We start from the raw sequence: 22,543 nt of genomic DNA, 5'->3' as shown, positions 1-22,543 counted from the left end.
TCTCTATTCCCAGCTCAGATAGCTCCCAAGAATGTGGCACTGGTACAAAATCCAACTAATCCATATCCCTTAGCCTGTCACAATTCTAAATGTCCCAGTTCAAAAGAGAGTTCAAGACGTTCCCTCAGCCTGTTCCTCATCCACTCTCCCCTATTTGGAAACACAGAATCCCCAACTGCTCAAACCAGGAAATTTAATCATCCTTCCTTGTATTTGTTATCCCAGCAGTCAGTCCATCTGCAAGTTTTATCAACACTACCCTACCCAGAATCCGTCACTGGCTTTGTCTCCTGGGAACCCACAGAGCTTCTACATTGCTCCCACTGTTTGTTCCCTGTTCACCTCACCTCCAGTCCACAATATAGGCAGAGAAATTCTTTTAATCACAGATTAGACTAGGTTGCTTCTTTCTCTAAAACCCTCTACTCTCTCCCCAGATCACTGTGCAAAATCCTAACACCCTACAACTTCCAACGCACAACCATTTTCTTTGTTATCTCTGAAATGCATGCCCTGTGTGTGCTCATCATCCGGATCGTTCTTGGTGCTCTGTGTAGTAGGTGCACAATACTTGTTGGGAGTCAGTAAACCGGCAGTTCAGAGCAGTTCTCAACCTTCCTAATGCTGCCACCTTTACTACAATTCCTCATGTTGTGATGACCCCCAGCCATAAAATTATTTTGCTGCTGATTTATAGGTGTGATTTCGATAGTTATGAATTGTAATGTAAATATCTGTGTTTCCCATGGTCTTAGGCAACTCCTGGGAAAGGATTGTTCTCCTTCCTGCCTCCTCCCATAAGGCTTTGCAGCCCACAGGTTGAGAACCACTGCTCTAGTGGTTGAGGGAGGTATCTGAAGTACACTAAGTTCTGCTCCGGTACCTTCCTATGAAGGATGATGCAGGTCTCGTGTTAGGGAGTTTACAGTTGTGGATGGATGCCATCCCTTTAGAATGGATTTCTTTTTAAAAATTGATATCAGTTTCTAGTTTTTAGCAGCATAGATTTTCATACTGTCCGAGTGTGATATTCTTTGCTATGTATTTTGTGTGTGTTATGGGTTATAGTGTAAATATATGTATTTTGGTCTTGGGTGAGCCCTGCTAAAGAGGTTGTTCCAACCCTCAAGGGTCCAACCCACAGGCTGAGAACCACTGGTTAAGCAGGACAACTTTGCCTTCTAGACTAGTGAGAACAACCTTGTCGCTCAGAGTCACTACCTGAAAAACATACTATCACTACTATTCTTACTGGTTTGTGTGAGGAAGTTTCTAGTCTGAGGACGTTCATGCTGGTTCTCTTACTGTGGGGACCTGAGATGGCACGTGGGGTGCTCACTCCCTTGTTTGCTTCTTCACGTGACAGGCAGGAGTCCCTCAGCACACGTGACACAAGTGATTTCTGGTTCCTCAGCAGATACTCCCATCCTGCCTTTCAGCTCTGCACTGGGCACGATTATCAGCCCTCAGGAAGGGAAGGGTGAGGGGAGAGAAAGAAGCAACAGAATCTGGCTGGGAACCGGCACACTTACATAGTTGGTGACTCACAAAAAAGGAGGCACACAAAAGAGCACACCTCTGTCACCCCCAACCCCAACAGAAAGTGCCTGTAAATCCACTGCCATTGTCCTGGATCCCTCACACCCCTAGGCCTGCACGCTGGGCACATGGGGGGGGGGGAGCTGCTGCAGTTTTGTTTTCTTGAGAGGATGTTTTTGTTTGCTTTAAAATCTCATTCCTGCTTTGATCTGCGCTTAATGCGGAGAAGAATCATTGGGAGGGAGGTTGGGGGGGGAGTGCAGCAGCTGCTCTAGTCCAGGTTTCTCATGACGCCAGTGGCACCTGAGAGTCTTGTCTAGGTCTGTTATTCTATTCAGGTTTTGCAAAATGGGGCCCAGAGAGGTGGTTCAGCAGGAAGTAGCACTGGGTGCTCTTCCGGAACTTAATTCCCAACGCACATAGGCAGCTCACAACTGCATGTAATTCCGATCTCAGGGGACGCAATGCCTTCTTTGTCCTCTCAGGCACTGCATCTCAGTCAAACCAGAAAATAAAAGCAATATTTTTAATTTTTCAAAATGATAATATTCTAGAGGGGACTTTTTTAATTTTGCAAATGATAGCGTTCTAATGGGACCATCCCTTTCTAATTATTACTTACAGTGGTTCTATAAAGAGAAACATTTCCATCAGCTATTTGGGTTGCCCTGAGATACGGTTTGAAAGGGAAATTACTGCCTACTGTTTTGAGGTTTGTGGAGTTTCAAAGAGCACAAGGAAAGAGGCAAATTTCAGATGAACAGCTGTGTTCCTCAGGAAGCGAGTTGACAAGCTCTGGTGCAGGGGGGTAGCTCTCCAGTGGAAATGAGACACCAGGCCCTCCTCTCCTCAGTCCTCGTCAATCTTGCATGGATGGTCAGCAGCCCACTAAGTCCTTAGCCTCTGCCTCACAGTTCAGCCTTCCCCACATGCTGTTTCCAAGCTGCGCTCCGGCTTAATCCAGTTCTTCCATATGTAACCCACTTTAAATTTCCTCATGGACCTATCAAGGCACAGAGTGCTGACAGGTTATTAAAAGGGGACTGCATATAATCCAAGGCGATGAACTTTATCCTAACCATTCTCCAAAGCACTCTTTAGTACCTTTATATATCTATAATATCTATATGAATCTATAGTATCTAAAATATTTTGATGGACTATCACAGTAGAAAGGGCAGGGCATAGGAATATGAGGCGGCTGACTGGTCATATGCAGTCAGGAAACTCAAAGAGAATTTTAGCGTTCTGCTCTCTCCTTGATCTTTATTTTTACATGTATGAATGTTTTGTCTGCAGGTGTGCCTGTGGACCATGTGTTTGCCTGGTTTCTGTGGGGGGCAGAAAACAGTGTCAGAGTCCCTGGAACTGAACTTACAGTCACTTGTGAGCTGCCACAGGGGTGCTGAGCCATCTTCCCATTTTTTTGCTGATTCTGGAATTCCAGCCTAGGGAATGGTGCCACCCATCCTCAGGACTGGCCTTCCATTCTCAGTCAGACCTTTCCGGAAACAGCTTCACAGAGTTACCCAGAGGTGTTTTTCTATGGCAATTCTAAACCTGGTAAAGTCAACAGTGATGTAGAGCCATCTCATCACAGTGAGGTTGTCTCATATTCCCTTAATTCTATGGACCATTTTATTGCATTCTGTCTTTAGTCCTGGAACTCCTAAATAAATTTCTAAATTCTGCATATACTAAGATTCACTTCTTAATACTGGAAAGTGTTATGAGTTTTGACCAATGTGAATGGGCAACGTGCTCATTGTCACGGTCACACAGAGTAATTTTGCTACCCTGAAAACATCATACTTTACCTATCAAACGTTCCCCAGCTTAAGTCCTTGGATCCATTTGTTACCATTTGTTGTTTTGTTTTGTTTTTTTCTGATGTGTCTACTCTCCTCCTGTTTTTGCTTTGTCCTGGATATTATGTATTTAGAATTACCTACAGATTTTCTGACTCTACACTATCTACTTAATATTCACCTGTATTTTTGTTTGTTTTCTTTTTTATTGGATATTCGCTGTATTTACATTTCAAATGTTACCCCCTTTGCTCCCACTCTCATCCCCCCCATCCCCTCCACTTGGTTCCATGAAGTTGCTCCCTTTCCCAACCACCTTCTCCATCTCAGTGCCTTGGCATTGTATTCCCCTACACTGAGAAAACACACCTTCACTGGACGAAAGGCCTCTTCTCTCATTGATGCCAAACAATGCTATCCTCTGCTACATATGCAACTGGGACCATGGGTTTCTCCTTGTGTGCTCATTGGTTGGTGTTTTAGTCTCTGGGAGCTCTGGAGGGCTTGTTTGATTAATAATGTTGTTCTTCCCATGGGGTTGCAAATTCTTTCAGCTTCTTCAGTTCTTTCTCTAGTTCTTTCATTAGGGTCCCCGTGTTCAGTCTGATGTTTAGCTGCAAGCATCCTCAATTGTATCTGTATGACTATGGCAGAGCCTCTGAGGAGACATCCATATCTGGTTCCTGTTGTTTGTTTTTCAAGACAGAGTTTCTCTGTAGAATAGTCCTGGAGCTTGCTTTGTAGACCAGGCTGGCCTCAAATGCACAGCCATCTGTATCTTGTCTTGTTTGAAAGATCATTCTTCTTATTGCCAAATGACACTTTATTGTACAGTTAGGCCACAGCCTATCAACTGGCCTATTTAAATGGCTTCTTGGCTGTTTTGGCTGCTGATGGCTATGAAATAAAATTATTATAAATATACTTTTGTGTAGCTTGGGTATATATATCTTTAAATTATTTTAATTTTACTTTTGGTGTGTGTGTGTGATGGTTATGTGTGTGTGAAGACTATGTGTATGTGCCACAGCATGACAACTTGCTCTCCTCCCACCTTGTTGCCCCGTGTTTAAAAACCAGCTAGTGTCCTGGGTGAGGCTCCTGTGTCTGCTTCCCATCTTCTGCAGGGATGCTGTGAGTAGACATGCATATGACTCCTCTATGTCCCTTTACATGAATTCCAGGGTTGGAACACACACACACAAACTGTCTATGAACATCCATTTAAGGCTGTAGTTATTTAAGTTACAAAGAAGTGTCTCCCTCTAGTTATATAACATATTTTGTATAATGTATATAATGCTCTGAGGAATGATGGGGTTGTCCTCTGGCTTGCACATGCACAGGCACACAAGTGCCATATACATTTGCACACACAAATGCAACTCACAGGTGTGGACACAAAGAACCAGTATGAGTAGTGCTTTTGAAGATCTTTCGAAAACTCTTTATTGATCAAATTGTTAATTTTTAACAGAACTTGAGCAAAAAAAAAAACAAAAAAAAAAACCTTGAACAGTTTAAACAGCTATTTTATGTTAATAAATATCAATCCTAAAAGTGCTACGGAGAAATATTTACTTCAAATATAGAGCCCTAGGTAAGGAACTGGAACCAACTTGATTATTTAGGGCAAGTGCTCTGACAAGCTAGTTTTGACATGACCAAATTCAGTGTGTCCTGAATCCTTGTGTTATTTTTCTCCATTATGGAAGAACTTCTTCCGCCTGGTTTTCCATTTTCTTCTGACTCAAGGGGAAGGAGAGTATGTGGGTTGAACAGATTTCGAGGCTCCCCCAAGATGCCAACTCTGTAAAGAGAATTATTGCTGTATGACTGTGACTATCAGTCTGTGATGGCATGTGTGCACGCACACACACACAAAGACATACATACACATTTAAAGGCAATCCCATTTCCATACCACCACTGTGGTCTTACATATAAGCCAAAAACTCAGTCCATAGCAGGATTATGTTCTGGCTCAACTCACGTCTCCCCAAGACAAATTCTTCTGACAGACCCTGAGCCCTAAAGAGTCTGTCCCTCACTCCTTCGGGTTACAACTATCTGAAGTCTTGCACAACTTCTAGGGATTTTTTTTTTTTTTTTTTTTTTTTTTTTTTTTTTTTGTCTAGTCCAGATGGGCCTAAGTAGAGGTGCTCTGGTCAGGAAGACAGGGGCTGGCTCGGGAACAAATGCTTTCTCCTGCCCAGTGGAAGAACCACAGTGCCTGAGTCCCTGGACGTCCCAGGCCTGCCAAGGGGGATTACACACTAGTCTCCTGTGATTCTCCTTGGGCTACTTACATTGGCATAGCCACAGATTCCAGACTTGTTATCTCCTGCTCCACTCGGGGTTGGAGTTTGATGCCTGCCACATACTTTTTCTCAGTGATGTGCTGAGCTTTTTCTCTGAGAGATGGCAGCAGTGTAGACAAAACTGGGGAGCGCATGTCCATGGCCTTCTTAATGGCTGGACGCTTTGCCATCATTCTCCTGTGGGACAAAGAGGGCACAGTCATGTCCCATCACTCTGTTCCTGACAAATATTCTCAAGCTGAAGAAAGGCCATGCAATACCAGCTGCGTTAGAGGCTAAGGCACATGGACTCCAAGCCTGGGGCCGGCCCGCGCTGCTGAGAGACTTCTTTCTCAAGAGCATGGAGACCGTGAACGAGCTCATACCTGAACTGTACCAATGTCATGCGTTTCTTCTCGCCCCCTGACTCTTCGTACTCTCGCTTCCTTCGAGGGATGTTAAACATATTGGTCCGAAAAAGCCTGCCCACCTCTTCCTCAATCTCTGTCAAGTACTGACGTCGGAAGACAATCCAGGCTATGTACGTACAGAAGGTATAAAAGGACTAAAAGAGAAAAAAGAAAAGTCACGGGACCCAGGAATGGTATGGAAAACGCCCAGCACCCCACAGTGCCATTACATAGGCACGAGCCGAGGTGATCCAGCTGGTCCGTGTCCCTGGGAGCTGTACAGAGTTGCACTCGTCTTCACATTTGTGGGTGGAAAATCAGGCCAAAATTCTAAGGTATAGCAAACAACATCTTATCATCCTTTTTAAAAACAGGTATTTGCTTTTTTTTTTTTTTTAAAGCATTTGTCAGATGGCTATTGGTTATTGCTTTGTACTGTTTTCAGAGCAAATGAAAAGTCTTCAAAACAAGGGGCTTACCTCAAAGAATTTCCAGTCTTTTTGTGTGTCTGATATTTTCTCCCTGAAATATAATAAATCACAACTATAGGTATTAAGTTCATTGTCCCTAACATGTAGGATTCTAACTGGCAGCCCTATTATAATTTGGATCTGGAAGGTCCCCCTCCCCCGCCCCAGGCCATAGGCTCCTTTGGTAGCTGATGGCATTCTCAGGAGGCAGTGGGAACTTCAGGTGGCAAGGCCCAGGTAGAGGAAGTGGGTCACTGGGAATGTGCCAGGTGACCCTGTCTCTGGACTTCCCTCTGTCTACTTCCTAGCCTTGATGTAAGCAGCTTCCTTCTAGCATGCCCTCCTGCCACGAAGTTCTTCCTACCCACTGGCCCAGGCTGAGACCTTCATATCGGTTATTGGATTTCCTCCTTCTTTGCCCCAGGAGAGTCAGCCTTGTGATTTCTATGCTACACTGAGGAAGCTGAAGCTGAGGCTGAAGTCCAGTTTTCTCTCTGTATCCCACGGTGCTAGTCAGCCACCTGTGATTGCTCCACTGATTATGTCTTGATCCCTGCTTACTCCTCCAAGATGGTCTTCTTTGCACTTTATACTTGGAACCATCTTTCTGTTGTATGGTCACTAAGTATGTGTTAAGTACATCGTGTGTGTGTGTGTGTGTGTGTGTGTGTGTGTGTGTATGTGTGTGTGTGTGTGTGTGTGTGTGTGTGTGTGAGGGGGGGGAACAGAACATGAAGTTGGGTGGGTAGGGAGTAAAGAAAATTAGGAGCAATTAGAGGAGGGAACAGGATGATCAAAATATATTTTATAATTTTTTCAATTTTTTAACTATTAAAAAACAAACAACTGTAGAGTTATGTTTAAAACAAAAACACCAATTAATAAAATTCAACATGAATTTCTCAGATTGGATTAATAGAAAAAAATCCATAGCCAATAAACAAAAAGGCTATAATACAGAAAAACTCAGTAATAAATAGTGCTGGAAAATGGAACACTGTCAAAGAGAAAGTATCTTAGAGTCATGGTTCGCCTGATATATATGTGACACATTTCAAGGAGATCAAACTGAAGCACTTTTGTTGTGATTTTTTAAAACTAAGAAAGAAAGGCGGGGGATTTAACCCAGGAGGACCCTGTACGGTTATCAGACAGATTAGGAACAAGTTGGACAAACCTACATTAGTGAAAATGTGGACTATCTATCTTTCTATGTGTGTAAGTGGGAGGAAACCAGCAGAGCAGGACATGTGGCCAGTGCTTGTCATGGGACACAGAAAAATCTACACAAATTCCCATTTGGTCCTTGGTAAAGGTTAAAAGAAAATAAGTATATTTAACTTTGAAGTGTTTATATATATATATATATATATATACACACACACACATATATATATACACACATATATATACACACACACACATATATATATACACACATATACACACACACACACACACACACACACATATATATATATATATTTCAACTCTCAAAACTATTTGTCATAAACCCCAAGGTAACCAAGAAAACAGAATGAACGGGAATAGAGTTCTTCACGGTCATAAACTAAGGTTCCTGGCCCCACATGTGGGAAGGCTCTGGGATTTTCTGCTTTTTTTTTTTTGAAAAGTGCATAACTGTGTTGCCCCGGGAGGACTTCAAGTGATCCCCCTGCCTCAGCCTTTTATGTGCTCCCTACTGGAGGCAAGCATTACCGACACATTGTGTGCACCGTTAGCCTGACAATATATAACGTGAGCATTTTTAACGGTTTGCACTTTTTGGTTAAACATGTTCTGGGTAATAAGCCATAAGGAAATAGCCCGAAAGTAATGTAGATAAAGATATAAAAATGTTCAATACAAAAATATTACAAACCAAACCACCCAAACAAACAAATAAACAAACAACAAAATGAATGCACAAATGTTCACAAAAGAAATGGTGACTCAAATGGGCTAGCACACACAACAGAATCCCCCTGCCCAATAGCTACTGAGACTGTGTACTAAGTATACAGATAAAATATTCGTGTAAGCGGCAGTAAAGGATGGTGGATGGGCTTTCTCACACACAACCGCATGAGTACCGCTGCTATTAAGACTGCACAAGAAAAAGTAAAAGCAAGCACACAGGAAATGTAGAAGCAGCGGGTATCCAGGACAACCGAGTTGGTGCGATCATTAACAAACCTGCATCTGAAAATGAGGGATGTCTTATATGTCCTCACAGCTGCGGTTGATGCAAGAGAAGCAGATACGGCACCCCACCCCCTCATCCCACCCTCCACAACACTGGCCATCACTTGGCCACCTCCTGAGACAGCCATGCAGCAGCCGCAAAGCCCAGGTCACAGGCTGAGCAAGATTCCAGAGAGAACAAATGCTGTCATCCAAAACGCAGTGCCATTTTTAAAATGCCCGCTGAGACTCTGGAATTCCTTCCATACTTACTTGGCTCTTTCAAAGCAGTTACCATTAGCGCTTGGAACAGATTCTCACCTGAGCCCCATTAAAGGAAATACTGTCTCAAGGGTATCAGAGGTCAAATGGGAAGGTGCTAGAGATGCGCAGCCTAAGGGCAGCAGCTGCGCATGCGTACTTTCCACAGTTCATGTGATGCTTATCCGCCATGCCCACGCCCAGCACGAGGATGCAGTACTTCTGCGCCAGGTACTTCTGTGCATTTTCTAGCTTGTTCATAACCAGCTCTATCTCTTTCTTCTCTACCAGGCCTCTGGGGATGGGGAGATACAAGGTAGATTAATTCTGGTCAGTCTATATTAAATGAGCAAGAAGTCAAAAGTATGGGCTACTTTGAAAGAAATAGTGAGTTAACAAACTTCACTCGACAGTTTGACTTGCTTGAGTTTTAGCATAGGAAAGATCCTCAAAATCTCCCTTTCTCTTTTTTAAAAAGATATATTGGGGTGGAGAGATGGCTCAGTGGTTAAGAGAACTGACTACTCTTCCAGAGGTCCTGAGTTCAATTCCCAGAAACCACATGGTGGCTCACAACCATCTGTAATGAGATCTGATGCCCTCTTCTGGTGTGTCTGAAGACAGTGACAGTGTACTTACACACATAAAAACAAATAAATCTTTAAAAAATTTATCTGCATGGGTGTTTTGCCTACATGTATGTTAAGTGTGCTGTGTAGGTGTGCCTGGTGCTTACACATGCAGAAGAGGGCACTGGGTCCTCTGGAACAGGAGTCATGGATAGCTATGAGCTACCACGTGGGGACTGGACCTGACCCCTGGACCTCTAGAACAGCAGCCAGTGCTCTTATCTGCCAAGCCACCTCTGCTACCCCCTCAAAGTCATTTGATGGGTATTACCCATTGGAGTCAGCATCTCAAGTCTGCTTTTCATGTTTTCTCAACTACATGCACACTGAATCCTAATTCCTATAGAACATTCAAGTAACAAGTTATCTGAGCTAGCTGCTGGGGTACCCGGTGGCTTCCCCATTCTTTCGGATTCCAAAAGCACTCAGTGGAGACTCTTTGCCACCTCAGCTTTCCCCAGGGCCCAAGTGCTACTATTAAGTTGAGGGGTTCTGTGTCTGAATACAGGCTGTTCCCAGTTCTGAGCTCGGCTCCATTTGGAAGGGAACCATCGGCCGGTCACTAACTCTGTAGAGTTTGGCATCAAGTGTATGAAAGCACAGCCCAGATCTGATTCAGTTCATTGGACTGCAAATGAACTTTGTAAAAGATGCTTGGTCTTAGGTTACAACAGGTCTGCAGCCCGATTTTAAGTGTTTACAGTACAGCATAGTACTGTTGACCACACTGTCAAGTGTCACTGGAAAGCAAATGGAATGTGTTCTCAGTAGTAACAAATTACTGCCCCTTCTGAAGCTACACCAACTATTTGAAGACACAGCAGGTGGGTGCTGGCACACACCTTTGATCCCAGCACTTGGGAGGCAGAAAGGAGGTTGACTTCTGTGAGTTTGAGGCTAACCTTGGCTACAAATCAACTTCCAGGACAGCCAGGCTTTACAAAAAAAATCCTATATGACAACATGCCTGAACAGAGACGGATGAGTTGAAGGAAACCACGGGCCTTCAAAAGGCAGTGTTATCACAGGCCATGAAAGGTTTGTGAGTCACTGGAGTTTTGGAATAAAGAAAGTGAGCCCAGGTATTTGTAGTCCAAACACAGCTTCTACATGCAACCTGCAGGCCAAGTCCCAGTGTCTGCCTCCCAGCCTTCTTCAAATGCCCTTTCTACTTTGCCAGAGGCACCACTAGCTTAATCCTCTCACACTATAGAAACCAAATCAAACAGTCATCAAAGGGATGCTTTAAACCACTTTGGATAATGATTCTCAACTTTTACTCAATTGTAAGAAAAACTATCCTGAGCTTTTTGCTCAAAGTACAGACTCCCAGTGTGACACCCTTCTCCAAGATTCCACAGAAAGTTTAGGAAAATTAAAACAATCATTCCTAGTGATTATGAATTGGGGGACACACTTAGTAATGATATACATTGGGAGCCTGTGTGTTCCGCTGTCAAGATGGCTCAGCAGGTAAGGGTGCTTGCCATCAAACCTGATGACATTAGTTCAATCCCTGGGACCTACATGGTGGAGAATAGATTCCAGCAAATTGTCCTCTAAAACACATATGCACACACACACACACACACACACACACACACACACACACACACTCACATTTTATTTCTTACTTACAACTTTATTTAAAAAAAAACAGAGATATCTGTACAGATTTTTAAAAGCATTTTGGCATAAAACTATATGAATATATTTTTGTCAGTACTTGATTTTTTAAAAGGTTTGATAGTACACATTGAAATTTTACTAGTTACTTACAATGAGCATAAAGTACATGTAAAACAAAATGTAACATGAAAATAGTCAAGGTTTTCTTGGTGTTTAAAGATTAAACATAATGATTTTTAAATACCAAAAATTGCCACAAGGCTATATTCTTATCTCTTGAGTTATTAATGATTTAAGGTCTAGGTGTACCCCACTCTGAGAGGGTGCACTTATTATTTATTTTTCTAAGAAGGACTGACTTCCACTTTTTGGTCTTTCTTTTTTTGAGCTTCATATGATCTGTGACTTATTTCTTGGGTGTTTCTGGGGTGTTCGGATCTTTCTAGGGTTAGTATCCAATTATCAGTGACTGCTTATTATGTCTGTTCTTTTGTGACTGGGTTATCTCACTCAGGATGATATTCTCTAGATGCATGCATTTTCCTAGGAATTTCATAAAGTCATTGTTTCTAACAGCTGAGTAGTACTCCATTATGCAAATATACCACAATTTTTTAATCCATTCATCCACTGAAGTAAAATATTATACACACTGCTGCCAAAATAAAACTGGCATGATTCTATGAAAAGAATTGGAAAATGAATATAAAGAGACATAGAAGTGATTATAAACTTTGGTCCCATAAGACTTCTCTCAGAAATTTATTCTTTAAAAAGCATTATCCAAAGTCAGTCAGAGAAATTTTATGAATGAAAATATACAATTCTAAAAACAAAAAACCCAAAAAACAAAAAATAAACCCCAAAACATATTCAGTTCTAAAATTCTGAGCTAGGCATGGTAGCACATGTCCACAATCCCGGGACTTGACAGGCTGAGGCAGGAGGAATTCAAGATCAACCTCAGGAATATATTGATTTCAAGGCTATCCTTGGCTAAAGAAGACCATCTAAGAAAAAAAAAACCAATTCAATACATAATAATAATAATTGTTATAATAAACAGTAATAATATATAACAAAATTAATATATAAAATAAATTATTGTTATTATTATTATTATTAAGACAGAGTGTCTCATTATGTAGGCTTGGTTGCCCTGGAACTTATTATGTAGATGAAACTCAAACTCATGAAGATCCACCTGCCAACGTCTCCCAAGTTCTGGGCTCAAAGGTGTGCACCATTTGGCCTGCAGATATTATTTATCTATCAAAGAAATAGGTAATGTTCAAAATCCACAAACACAGAGGAATGAAAGGGAAGCCCTCATGCAGCCCGTTATGACTGAAGGGCTCGGCATTTACTAACTTTGCGTGACTGAATTCAATTCTTTTCCTCTGTGCAAAGACTCCAACACTGTCTATACGCTGTTGTACTGAAGTAAACAGACTGACTTCTAGACTCTTGAAAAATAAAAGGTTGCCATGATTTTCAGAACCCATAGTCAAAGCTTTGGGCTGGCTTGTTTTCCTGTTAGGCTGTGTTCTGGTTAGTTTTCAGTGCGTTTAAAAACTAACCAGGAGACCTTTCTTCTCTGTTACTTATAAACTAATATATAAAAGAAATGTGTTTGCTAGGTTAGTAGTAAGCCTCGGAGTTAGAAGAAACACAAGAATATAACCAGCCAAAGAGCCTTACAGATCTACCGATTCCAGCTTGGGACTCAGAGGCTCCTCCAGCCTCGTAAGCCCAAGTTGGCTTCAGCTTTGGCATAGAAACACACCACATTCTGGCTGCCCTGCTGGGAAATGCCACCCTGAAATAACACTCATGTTGCACATCTCGTGGTGGCGTCCCAGGGCCAGCAGTGTCAGAAGTATGTATCTGGTCCCTCACAAAACTGCTGTCCGGGGTCACCTGTCAGTTCACAACATGTTTCTCCAAGCTGCTTGATCAGATACAGGAGTTTTATATTAAAAAAAAAAAATACATTCTGTAGCAACAAATTAATGGGCTCCACTCTGCATTCCTAACGGCTAAATCAGAGCTGATTCCACATGTACGGGAGGAGAGCAGCCCGGGCACTAGGAAAGTTCCAGGGCTTCTGAAAGGTCACCAAGCCTGAGAAGCATTGTGGTGGCCTGGGCTCCAGGTTCCCAGATTTTGGCCCTGGAGTTTGTTTTTCCGGTCACCACTGCCTAACAGTGCAGTTAAGTTTTCTACAGACATTTCCCCCCAGTTAAATCTACCTAAGAAAACAAAACAAAACCAAAACCCACAACAACTTAGGTTTTTGTTATCATATGCTTACAAGCCTTTTAGCATGAATTTTGTAAGCATAAAAAAAAAAATAAACATAAGAAAAAGAGGTGGAGTGAGCAAGTGAGGGGGCGGGGTGGAGAGTGCTGCTGGGTTCTGTGTTAAAGTCACTAGCTGAGCCTTGGAGAAATTCATTTGAATTAGAGACCATCAGAGACACCAGATTCAGGCTGGAGAGATGGCTCCGCAGTTATGAGTTAAGGGAGCCCGGTTCAATTCCCAGCACTCCCATGGCAGCTCACAACTGTCTAACTCTAGTTCCAGAGGGTTCAACCCCTAACACAGAGAGAGGAGGGGAGAGAGAGCTGAGTCTAAAGATTACAGAAAAAAGTGAAATATCCCATTACTAATATCCTAAGGGCTGGGGAGATGGTTGGTTCAGTAGGTAAAGTGGTTGCTGCTCCAGCTTAAGGATCCAAGTTTGGATCCCCACCCTGCCATGTGTAAACTTGGCATGGTGGCAGGCATCTGTAACCTCAGCTCTGAGGGGAAATGAGACAGACAAATCCCCGAGGCATTTGGCCAGCCCGTCTAGCTGAAAACCAGCAAGCACTGAATACAGCGAGAGGCCCTGTCTTAAAACACACGGTAGAAAAATATAGAGGAGGATCTGATAAAGACCTCATGCTTTCACATGCCCATGCACTGGCTGAGCATGCTACCCCACCCCTACATGCAAGTACATGCATACACCACATGCATGCACTACACACACTCACACACACATTGTAAACACATGCACATGCATGTATATAACACAAACGTACGTACAAAGAATACAATTTAAAAAAAATGAATTATTTTAAAATACTAACACCCTAGTGTTGACTATGTATTATCATCATAATATTTTTTAAAGATTTATTTATTTATAATATATGAGTACACTGTAGCTGTCTTCAGACACACCAGAAGAGAGCATCAGATCTCATTATAGATGGTTGTGAGTCACCATGTGGTTGCTGGGATTTGAACTCAGGACCTTTAGAAGAGCAGTCAGTGTTCTTAACCACTGAGCCATCTCTCCAGCTCCTCATTATAATATTTTTAAGTCAATAGGTTAGATAATTGTTTAAATTAGCTTTAGATACATTTCATTTTGTGTGTTTAAAAATAAAAAATAAAATTTATTATCAAAAATATTAAATAACATTAAAAATAAAAATTTCTAATAACGTGTTGTCTTAAGTTAAAAAGAGACTAGGGGCTGAGGAGATGGTTCAGTAGGTAAAGTGGTTGCTGTTCAGAGCCTTTTCATATACTTAAGACAACACATTATTAGAAAATTTTGGACCCAACGGTGGTGGTACAGGCCTTTAGTCCCAGCACTTGGGAGACAGAGGCAGGTGGATCTCTGAGTTTGAGACCAGCCTCATGTACAGAGCAAGTTCCAGGACAGCCAGGGCTACCTAGAGAAACCCTGTCTTGAAAAACCTATATAACAACAACAACAATAATAATAAAGAAAATTTTAAATTGCAGATATGGCTTTCATTCTATCTCATCATTGAATGGTGATGATCTATGCTTGCTGGAATGTTTCATTATGAGCATTCCTGTGTGAACTGCTCAGTGGGCTTTGAAACAAAGCAAATTCTTCTGTGTAAGATGTTTTCTAGACCACTGAGACTTACTCGACGCCACCGTCCCTAGAGAAAGCTGCCAGCGATAAAACTCTAAAGCACGCAGTGAAATCTTACTCACACCATGTAGCTTTGGGGTTTCTTTTCCATTGAGAGTCTCTCCAGGTAATAAGACAGATAGTACAGCAGCGCCATGAGGAAACTGTCGAGATTCTTGTTCCTACGGGGAAATGGAAGAAAAAAGAAACCGACATTGGGTTTCTCATGAAGAGCAATGGGACACACAGTGTGAGAACGAATATGGTTCGATCACACAGTTAGCTTCCTACCCACTGAGATGCAGAGGTAAAAAGCACCTGAAAAAGACTCATTCCGGGTAGTAAGATACCGACTTATTAACATATTGTTAATTATTTCATTTTACAAGTATTCTTTCTTTAAATAACGTATTTCCACTGTTTGTAAAATGAACAGGCTGGGCATGGTGGTTCATTCCTGTGACCCCTGCAATCCAGAGGATCTCAGGTTCCAGGCCAACACTGGCTGTCCAAATGCAAATTGCTCTCGCTCCTGGCTCTAGGACTTAGGAGCTTCCAGACTCTAGTCTCTGAGAGGATGACTTGTATAGCGGCACCATGTGCTCTTTCTCTTTAAGAACCAGACCTGTAGTCACATTAGACTTCTTAGTCCCTGCAGAAGGGGAAAGATGCATGCTGTCTCTTCAGCTGTACCTCATAAACGTCGTGAAGGAGCAGACCCGCTGCATTTCAGTGTCTTGGAGGGAAAGCAAAGCCACAACTGAAAGGAGAGAAGGAGGCAGTTACACAGAAGAGCCACACTGGAGGCCGGAGGCTGCATCGCGGAGTGAGAAGAAAGAGGCTCACACTTGACATCATCCAGCGTGACAATGCCCTGTTGACCGATTTTATTTCGTTTCTCCAAAGCCTTGGCTGACTTTTCATCCCTTGAAGCAAACCTTTTATCTGTCAACCTGTTTGAAAATAGAATTGTCTCAGGTGATTTCTTTAAGATTTATTTTATATTATTTGTATGGGTGAGTATCAAATTCGTGCGGTGCTCACTGAGGCTAGGGGAGAATGTTTAATCCCCCAAGTACAGTTACAGCCACTTGTGAGCTCTGGGAGTCAAATCTGTGTCCTCTGGAAGGGCAGCCAGGACTGGAAGGATAGCCAGAATGCTCTATCCCTCAGAGAGCATCTTAAAAGATTTAGCCGTATCCAATATATCCCAAGATGCACAAGGACTTGGCTTGTAAGTAATGAGCACTTGAGTGTCATGCACAGTTCCAAATAATCTAGTATTATCTCAAAATGCACTTTCTTGAACCTGCATCTATTATGCTAGAAGTAGAAGCATGAAGACTGATATAAAATGTAAACTCAAATTGATCATTTTTGGGTTTTGTTTGCTTGGTTTGGCTTTTCAAGACAGGATCTCTCTGTGTAATCCTGGCTCTCTAGGAACTCACTCTGTAGAACAGGCTGGCCTCCAACTCTGAGATCTACCTGCCTCTGCCTTCTAAGTGTTGAGGTTAATTTCACATGTTACCACCACCCAGCTTTCAGACAGATCAATTTAATCACTTAATGAGTTGAGGATGTGATTCAGTTTGCCTATGTATGAGGTCCTGGATTAAGTTCCAGTACTGCAGATGGATGGATGGAAGGATGAATGGGTGGATGGATGGATGGATGGATGGGTAGATGGGTGGATAGATGGAAGGATGGGTAGATGGATAGAAGGATGGGTAGGTGGATAGATGGATGGATGGGTGGATAGATGGGTGGATGGATGGATGGATAGATGATGGATGGATGAATGGGTAGATGGGTGGATGGATGGATGGATAGATGGATGGAAGGATGGATGGATAGATGGTTGGAAGGATGGATGATGGATGGAAGGATGGGTGGGTGGATAGATGGAAGGATGGGTAGATAGATGGAAGGATGGGTAGGTGGATAGATGGATGGATGGGTGGATAGATGAATGGAAGGATGGGTGGGTGGATGGATGGATGGGTAGATGGGTGGATGGATGGATGGATAGATGGATGGAAGGATGGATGGATAGATGGATGGAAGGATGGGTGGGTGGATAGATGGAAGGATGGGTAGATGGATGGAAGGGTGGGTAGGTGGATAGATGGATGGATGGGTGGATAGATGGATGGAAGGATGGGTGGGTGGATAGATGGATGGATGGATGGGTGGAAGGGTAGATGGGTGGATGGATGGATGGATGGAAGGATGGATGGATGGATGGATGTATGAATAAAAGGAAGGAAGGAAGGATGGATGGATGGATAGATGTGTGGGTGGATGGAAGAAATTCTAGTGTCACTGCTATTTTTCAGATTTTCAAAAAGCCACAACCAGTTTGAAATGCACTAGTAGCCATATTATTAAAGGAATGTTTAGGGGCTGTTTATAATTCCGGCCATAATTGAGACCCTGCCTGTGTTTCCCTTGATGGGTATTTTCATGACAACTTAGGAAAATGGGTATTTCTTTGCATTTGTAAAGACAAGCAAGACCACCAAGAAATGCCATGGTCAAAGTGAAGCCACCTTTCTGAAGCTGCGCCGTCCATCTCGGCAAAGTGAACCGCCTTCCCTTTCTTGCCTTTCTCCTTGAGTTCTACTGCAGGTGTGAAACTGCAATGAGAAGGTATGATTTGATTAGGGGCTTACCTTTGCCCAGGGGAGGGCAGGTCCTACCTGGGGCAGATCTCTCGTAGTCTGAAGATTGGCATCGAATTTCACATGTGGAGCTAATATCAAGAAGAAGGCTCACACCTCCTAAAACATTTCTGTCTGAACACCTTGTAGTAACGTTACAAAGAGCAAGCTCATGGATGCAGAAAGCTTCCTATGTTATTGAGTGCTGTGACAGGCTAGGTACTTTTAGGTGCCATCTTATCCCTCATAGTAACTTCATGAGGAAAATGTCACTGCCATCATTTTCACGCCGGAGAACTGGTCAGGCCAGAATAGGCTCCAGGGACTCTAGACACAGAGCTGTGTATTCAGTCACCAGGCAGTTCTGCCTCCTAAGCAGCCATCACTGCTTCGCAACCCTGGGAAGGTTTCAGTGCATTATTTGTTATGTGGGCTGTGTGTGTGTGTGTGTGTGTGTGTGTGTGTGTGTGTGTTTTCTTAAAGGGAAAGCATTTTTAAAAAGATTTTATTCGATGTAATCATGTTGGGAAGGGCAAAGAGTTCCAGGGCAGGGAAATTAAAGTTTGAATAGAGGGCCAAGGACGTGCAGTCCCAGTGAGGTGTCATCTCATCCTCTATTGTCTCTGTGGTCTGGGCTTCGGTGTTCCTGCTGTAAGGCATTCAGACAAGTTGCCAGGACTCAACTCTGGTGAAAAGTTCCCACAACCATATAACACAGGAGTTATATGGGAGTAGTGAGTCTAACGGACCATGATGAACAAATATATATTAAGGCCCTACTATGTTCTAGAAATTTCTATGGATAGGAGAGTGTGTCTTGAGTAGAGCCAACACATAGACTCTCTGGAATGCCATGTCAAACACAATAGTTTGGCGGCTTACTGGACTTTTCTAACCCAATCAAGGAGCTTCATCTCTGCCCAAAGTTGTATCTTACTATTAAGTTTTTTTCCACATTTGGTCATTCTCTAAAAATAAAGACCAAGTTTATAAACTCCCTTTATCTCCTCCCCAAAGCTCACAAGAAACCTTTTTGAGGAATACTACCCCATGAGAATAATAAAGTTAGTTTGGTACTTTCTTCTAGGAGGTTAGTCATCCTCCTGCCAATAGCCATGTTGTAACACAATGTTAGCTCCTAAAGGCTAGAGAGGTGGCTCAGTGGTTAAGAGCACTGACTGTTCTTGCAGAGGACCCAGGGTCTATTCCCAGCATCCACATGGTGGCTCACAACCATCTGTAAGTACAGTTCTGGGAGATCCGATGCCTTCCTCTGGTCTCTGTGGGCACTAGGTACCTAAGTAGTGCACAGACTTACAGGCAAAACACTCCCACACATAACATAATAAAACAACCTTTTAAAAACTCTTCTTACAGCCAGGCAGTGGTGGTGCACACCTTTAATCCCAGAACTCAGGAGACAGAGGCAGATGGGATCTCTGAGTTTAAGGCTAGCCTATAGAGCAAGTTCTAGGACAGCCAGGGCTTGAAAAAACAAAAACAAAATAATAAAAAATAAAAGTTTTTTCAATAATAGTCTTAAAGGGTATGTTTCCTCTAAGAACCATGTGAGGAATAGTAATTGCAATGTTTGAGCCTTATTTGAATTCTCATCCGAACCAACATAAAATATATCAGACACTGGGAACCTTTAAACTAACTAGTAACCTTAATGATAAAATACTATGAGATTAACACTAAAACTTAGTTCTAAAAGTACTGTCAATCAACTTTCTTTATATAGAGATTCAGTACATAGAGCTGGGCAGTGGTAGCACATGCTTTTAATCCCAGCACTCGGGAGGTAGAGGCAGGCAGATCTCTGTGAGTTCAAGGCCAGCCTGGTCTACAGAGTGAGCCCATGACATGACAGCCAAGGCTACACAGAGGAACCTTGTTTCAAAAAAAAAAAAAAAAAAAAAAAGGAGGAGGAGGAAGGGGAGGAGGGGAGGCAGAAAGCATGGTCACATTAGTATTTAGTGTCAATGTTGGCAGCTCATTTTCCTCTGTGCTGTAACTATTTTCCCATCTGTTGCTACCCTGTGTGTGTGATGTCACAGGAGCTCTTGAACAGGATTTTCCTGACACCTCAGAAGAAGACAAACCTCAATGACTGTTTTGGAAATAGCAAGCTACTCAGAGATGCTGAGAGGAACATGATCTATAAGATGCAAATGCTTACAGGAATGTACCTTAGTGGTAGCAAGTTTGCCTGACGTGAACAAGGCCCTGGGTTCAAGGCCCTGGGCTCATAGGGTAAGACAAAAATAAAACAGAAACATTTAATAACTCTACATAACTGTGCTGCCCTGCCTGGCTTAGATACACACTCATAGTCAACATCCCAAAGAAGATTAAAACTAGGGTTTTTTTTTTTTTCCCTTAAGATAATCATTTTAATCTTACAAAATTTACTATAATCTGCAGAGGGTGTAATGTTAGTTCATTAATTTAAAGTGTAATTCTATAACGTAAGAGGCAGTTTTACAAAGTAGTTAAGAATGTGGCCTCTGAGCAAAGAAGATCTCCGTTGAATCCATTTCAGTCACTGCAGACCTGCAAACGGGACGTATCATTGAATCTCTTTCGAATTCCTTAGCTCCTTAACTGTAACTGTTCGGATGTTTCAGAGGTCCATAGAAAGCAGCTCACTAGACATTATCAAAAAAAGCGTCTCTAAGGCTGTTCAGCAAAATCATCATCTTTGGATAATGGGATCTTACTGTATTTTTTAAGACTCTTCTGTATGGCTTAGTACCCCCTGCCCCCAGCACATTTAATTGTCATAATAATGCTTTTTTTTTAAAGTATTGTATTAAACTTTACCTTCTGAATTCCAGAGTTTTTGTTTCGTCTCTCCAGTACCACATTCCTAATCGTAATCCACATTGCTGTAAAATGAAATGGTGACATCATATATAACTAAAATTCACTTCCCAACCCGCATGTCCCCACAAACCTTTAATAATTCTGGATATTCCCTCGTTAATTCTATCGAATTAATCACATTGAAGATGTCCTTCAGTTCCTGATTTTCCTGCCATCACCTCCTTGTTGCTGGGATTACAGACATTTGACGTTAACCCTGGTTTATGTGATTCTGGGAATCAGGATCCAAACCAGGGATGGGTACATGCTAGGATGTCACTCAACCATCTAAGTGACACCACAGCCTTTTTCATTTTCTTTCATGTGTACGGGTGTTTTGCTTCCTGTATATGTATCTGCACACTGTGTGTGTGATGCTGGAAGCAGAAGACAGCATCAGATCTCCTGGAGTTGGAGTTAGCAATGGTCATGAGCCAATTTGTGGATGCTGGGATTTGAACCTGGCTCCTTTGGAAGAGCAGCCAGTAGTAGTCTTGTTCACTGAGTAGTCTTTCCATTGTTTTGTGTTTTTTTCTTGGTTTTATCCTTTTTGTTTTCAGATGTGGTTTCAACATGAAAATCGGGGAAAGGGTGAAAGCTAGTCACAGACATTCAGAAGAGAAGATGCCAAACAGCAACCTTTAGTCTAGATTTAAGTTAGACTCCCATTTTAAAAGGGGCGGAGGGAGGAAGGAAGGACAGTTGTCTGATGTCCCTATTTTCAGGGACAGAATTTCTCAGGGTTCCAGAGCACGAACAACAACGCCTTGCTCTCCAGGGGTCCTACCCAGAGCCCAGCTTCTCCTGCAGAAGGACTACCTAGCTCACATACTGAAAGAAGTGGACTTTTATAATCATCTACAAATCCGCGAGGGAAGCCAGACAGAATTCAACTCCCACAACACACCTCTTCACTTTTGCGTTTGGGGGCAAATATGCTCAACTGTTCTTGAACACTGCAGGTACCAGACGAAAGCGACGACCCGCCTACGGAGGAGCCCGAGCGCAGAGAACAGGACCAGGACGTCGAGCGCCGCCCTGGTCTCCCTAGAGAGTCCCGCTGGGCTCCCACGGTGCCTGCTACACCGCCAGCCGCGCCGATGGCGGGTCCCGGTCAACACTGCCCTCCAGTCACCCGGCCCGAGAGCGTGCGACCAGGCTGCACTTACGTCCAAGTCCAGCCGGGTGGAAGATTGCCCGACTAACTGCTTTCTCCTGGAGTAAAACTCTGGGACGGTGAACATGGCCTCACCCTTGAACATCACACCCGCGTCACCTGGGATACCGCCACGCCGCCGCCCGGCTGGCGCCGGAGGGGCGGGGCTTCCGCCGGACGGGGGACCCTAAGCCCTCTGCGGGTCCCAACCCTTCTGTGCTCGCGACCAGCCCAGACTCGACACTTCCTGCAGTAACCCCCCATGAAACCCTCACGCTGTGCTTTAATTGGAGTAACTAGGTACAATCCTATAGAGGAAAGACCTGTTCCAAACTGCCTTGGCTAGCACAGTAAAGCTGAAGCACAGCAGGATCTAGCTTGATTTGGAGAGTTTGGAGATTAATGGAAGAGATTAAGTGTTGTGGAAACACGTCGTCCTGGGTTTCGGCACCAATGTTGGGGGAAGGATGAAGAGAGTTGGGGGCATATGGCCCACGGAGGTGCAGCGAGGCCTGGGGCAAGGGAGATGCCTCTGAGGGGCCCATGTTGGGAATCCCTTCCCCCTGAGGGACCAGCCACACAACGGTATAGTACAGAATAGAGTTTATTCAGGTTATGGGAGAGTTAAGAGAGAGAGAGAGAGAGAGAGAGAGAGAGAGAGAGAGAGAGAGAGAGAGAAATAG

General features: G+C 43.1%; 1 protein-coding gene across 1 annotated transcript; it reads right to left on the bottom strand.

The window, feature by feature from the left end:
- Window positions 1–4,970: 4,970 nt before the first annotated feature.
- PPP1R36 (protein phosphatase 1 regulatory subunit 36) lies at window positions 4,971–21,966 on the bottom strand (the record flags this gene model as incomplete). The annotated part of the gene is made up of 11 exons (XM_080931521.1): window positions 4,971–5,157; window positions 5,657–5,845; window positions 6,034–6,212; window positions 6,537–6,579; window positions 9,133–9,267; window positions 15,257–15,355; window positions 15,867–15,933; window positions 16,020–16,126; window positions 17,726–17,812; window positions 20,663–20,727; window positions 21,874–21,966. 11 exons carry the CDS (start codon window positions 21,964–21,966, stop codon window positions 4,971–4,973), a joined length of 1,251 nt encoding a protein of 416 aa, XP_080787647.1.
- Between the last annotated feature and the right edge of the window lie 577 nt (window positions 21,967–22,543).

Source organism: Micromys minutus (genome assembly GCF_963924665.1).
Source record: "Micromys minutus genome assembly, chromosome: 1".
In the NCBI taxonomy this organism is placed as follows: domain Eukaryota; kingdom Metazoa; phylum Chordata; class Mammalia; order Rodentia; family Muridae; genus Micromys; species Micromys minutus.
This window is presented reverse-complemented; position numbering and strand designations above follow the sequence as displayed.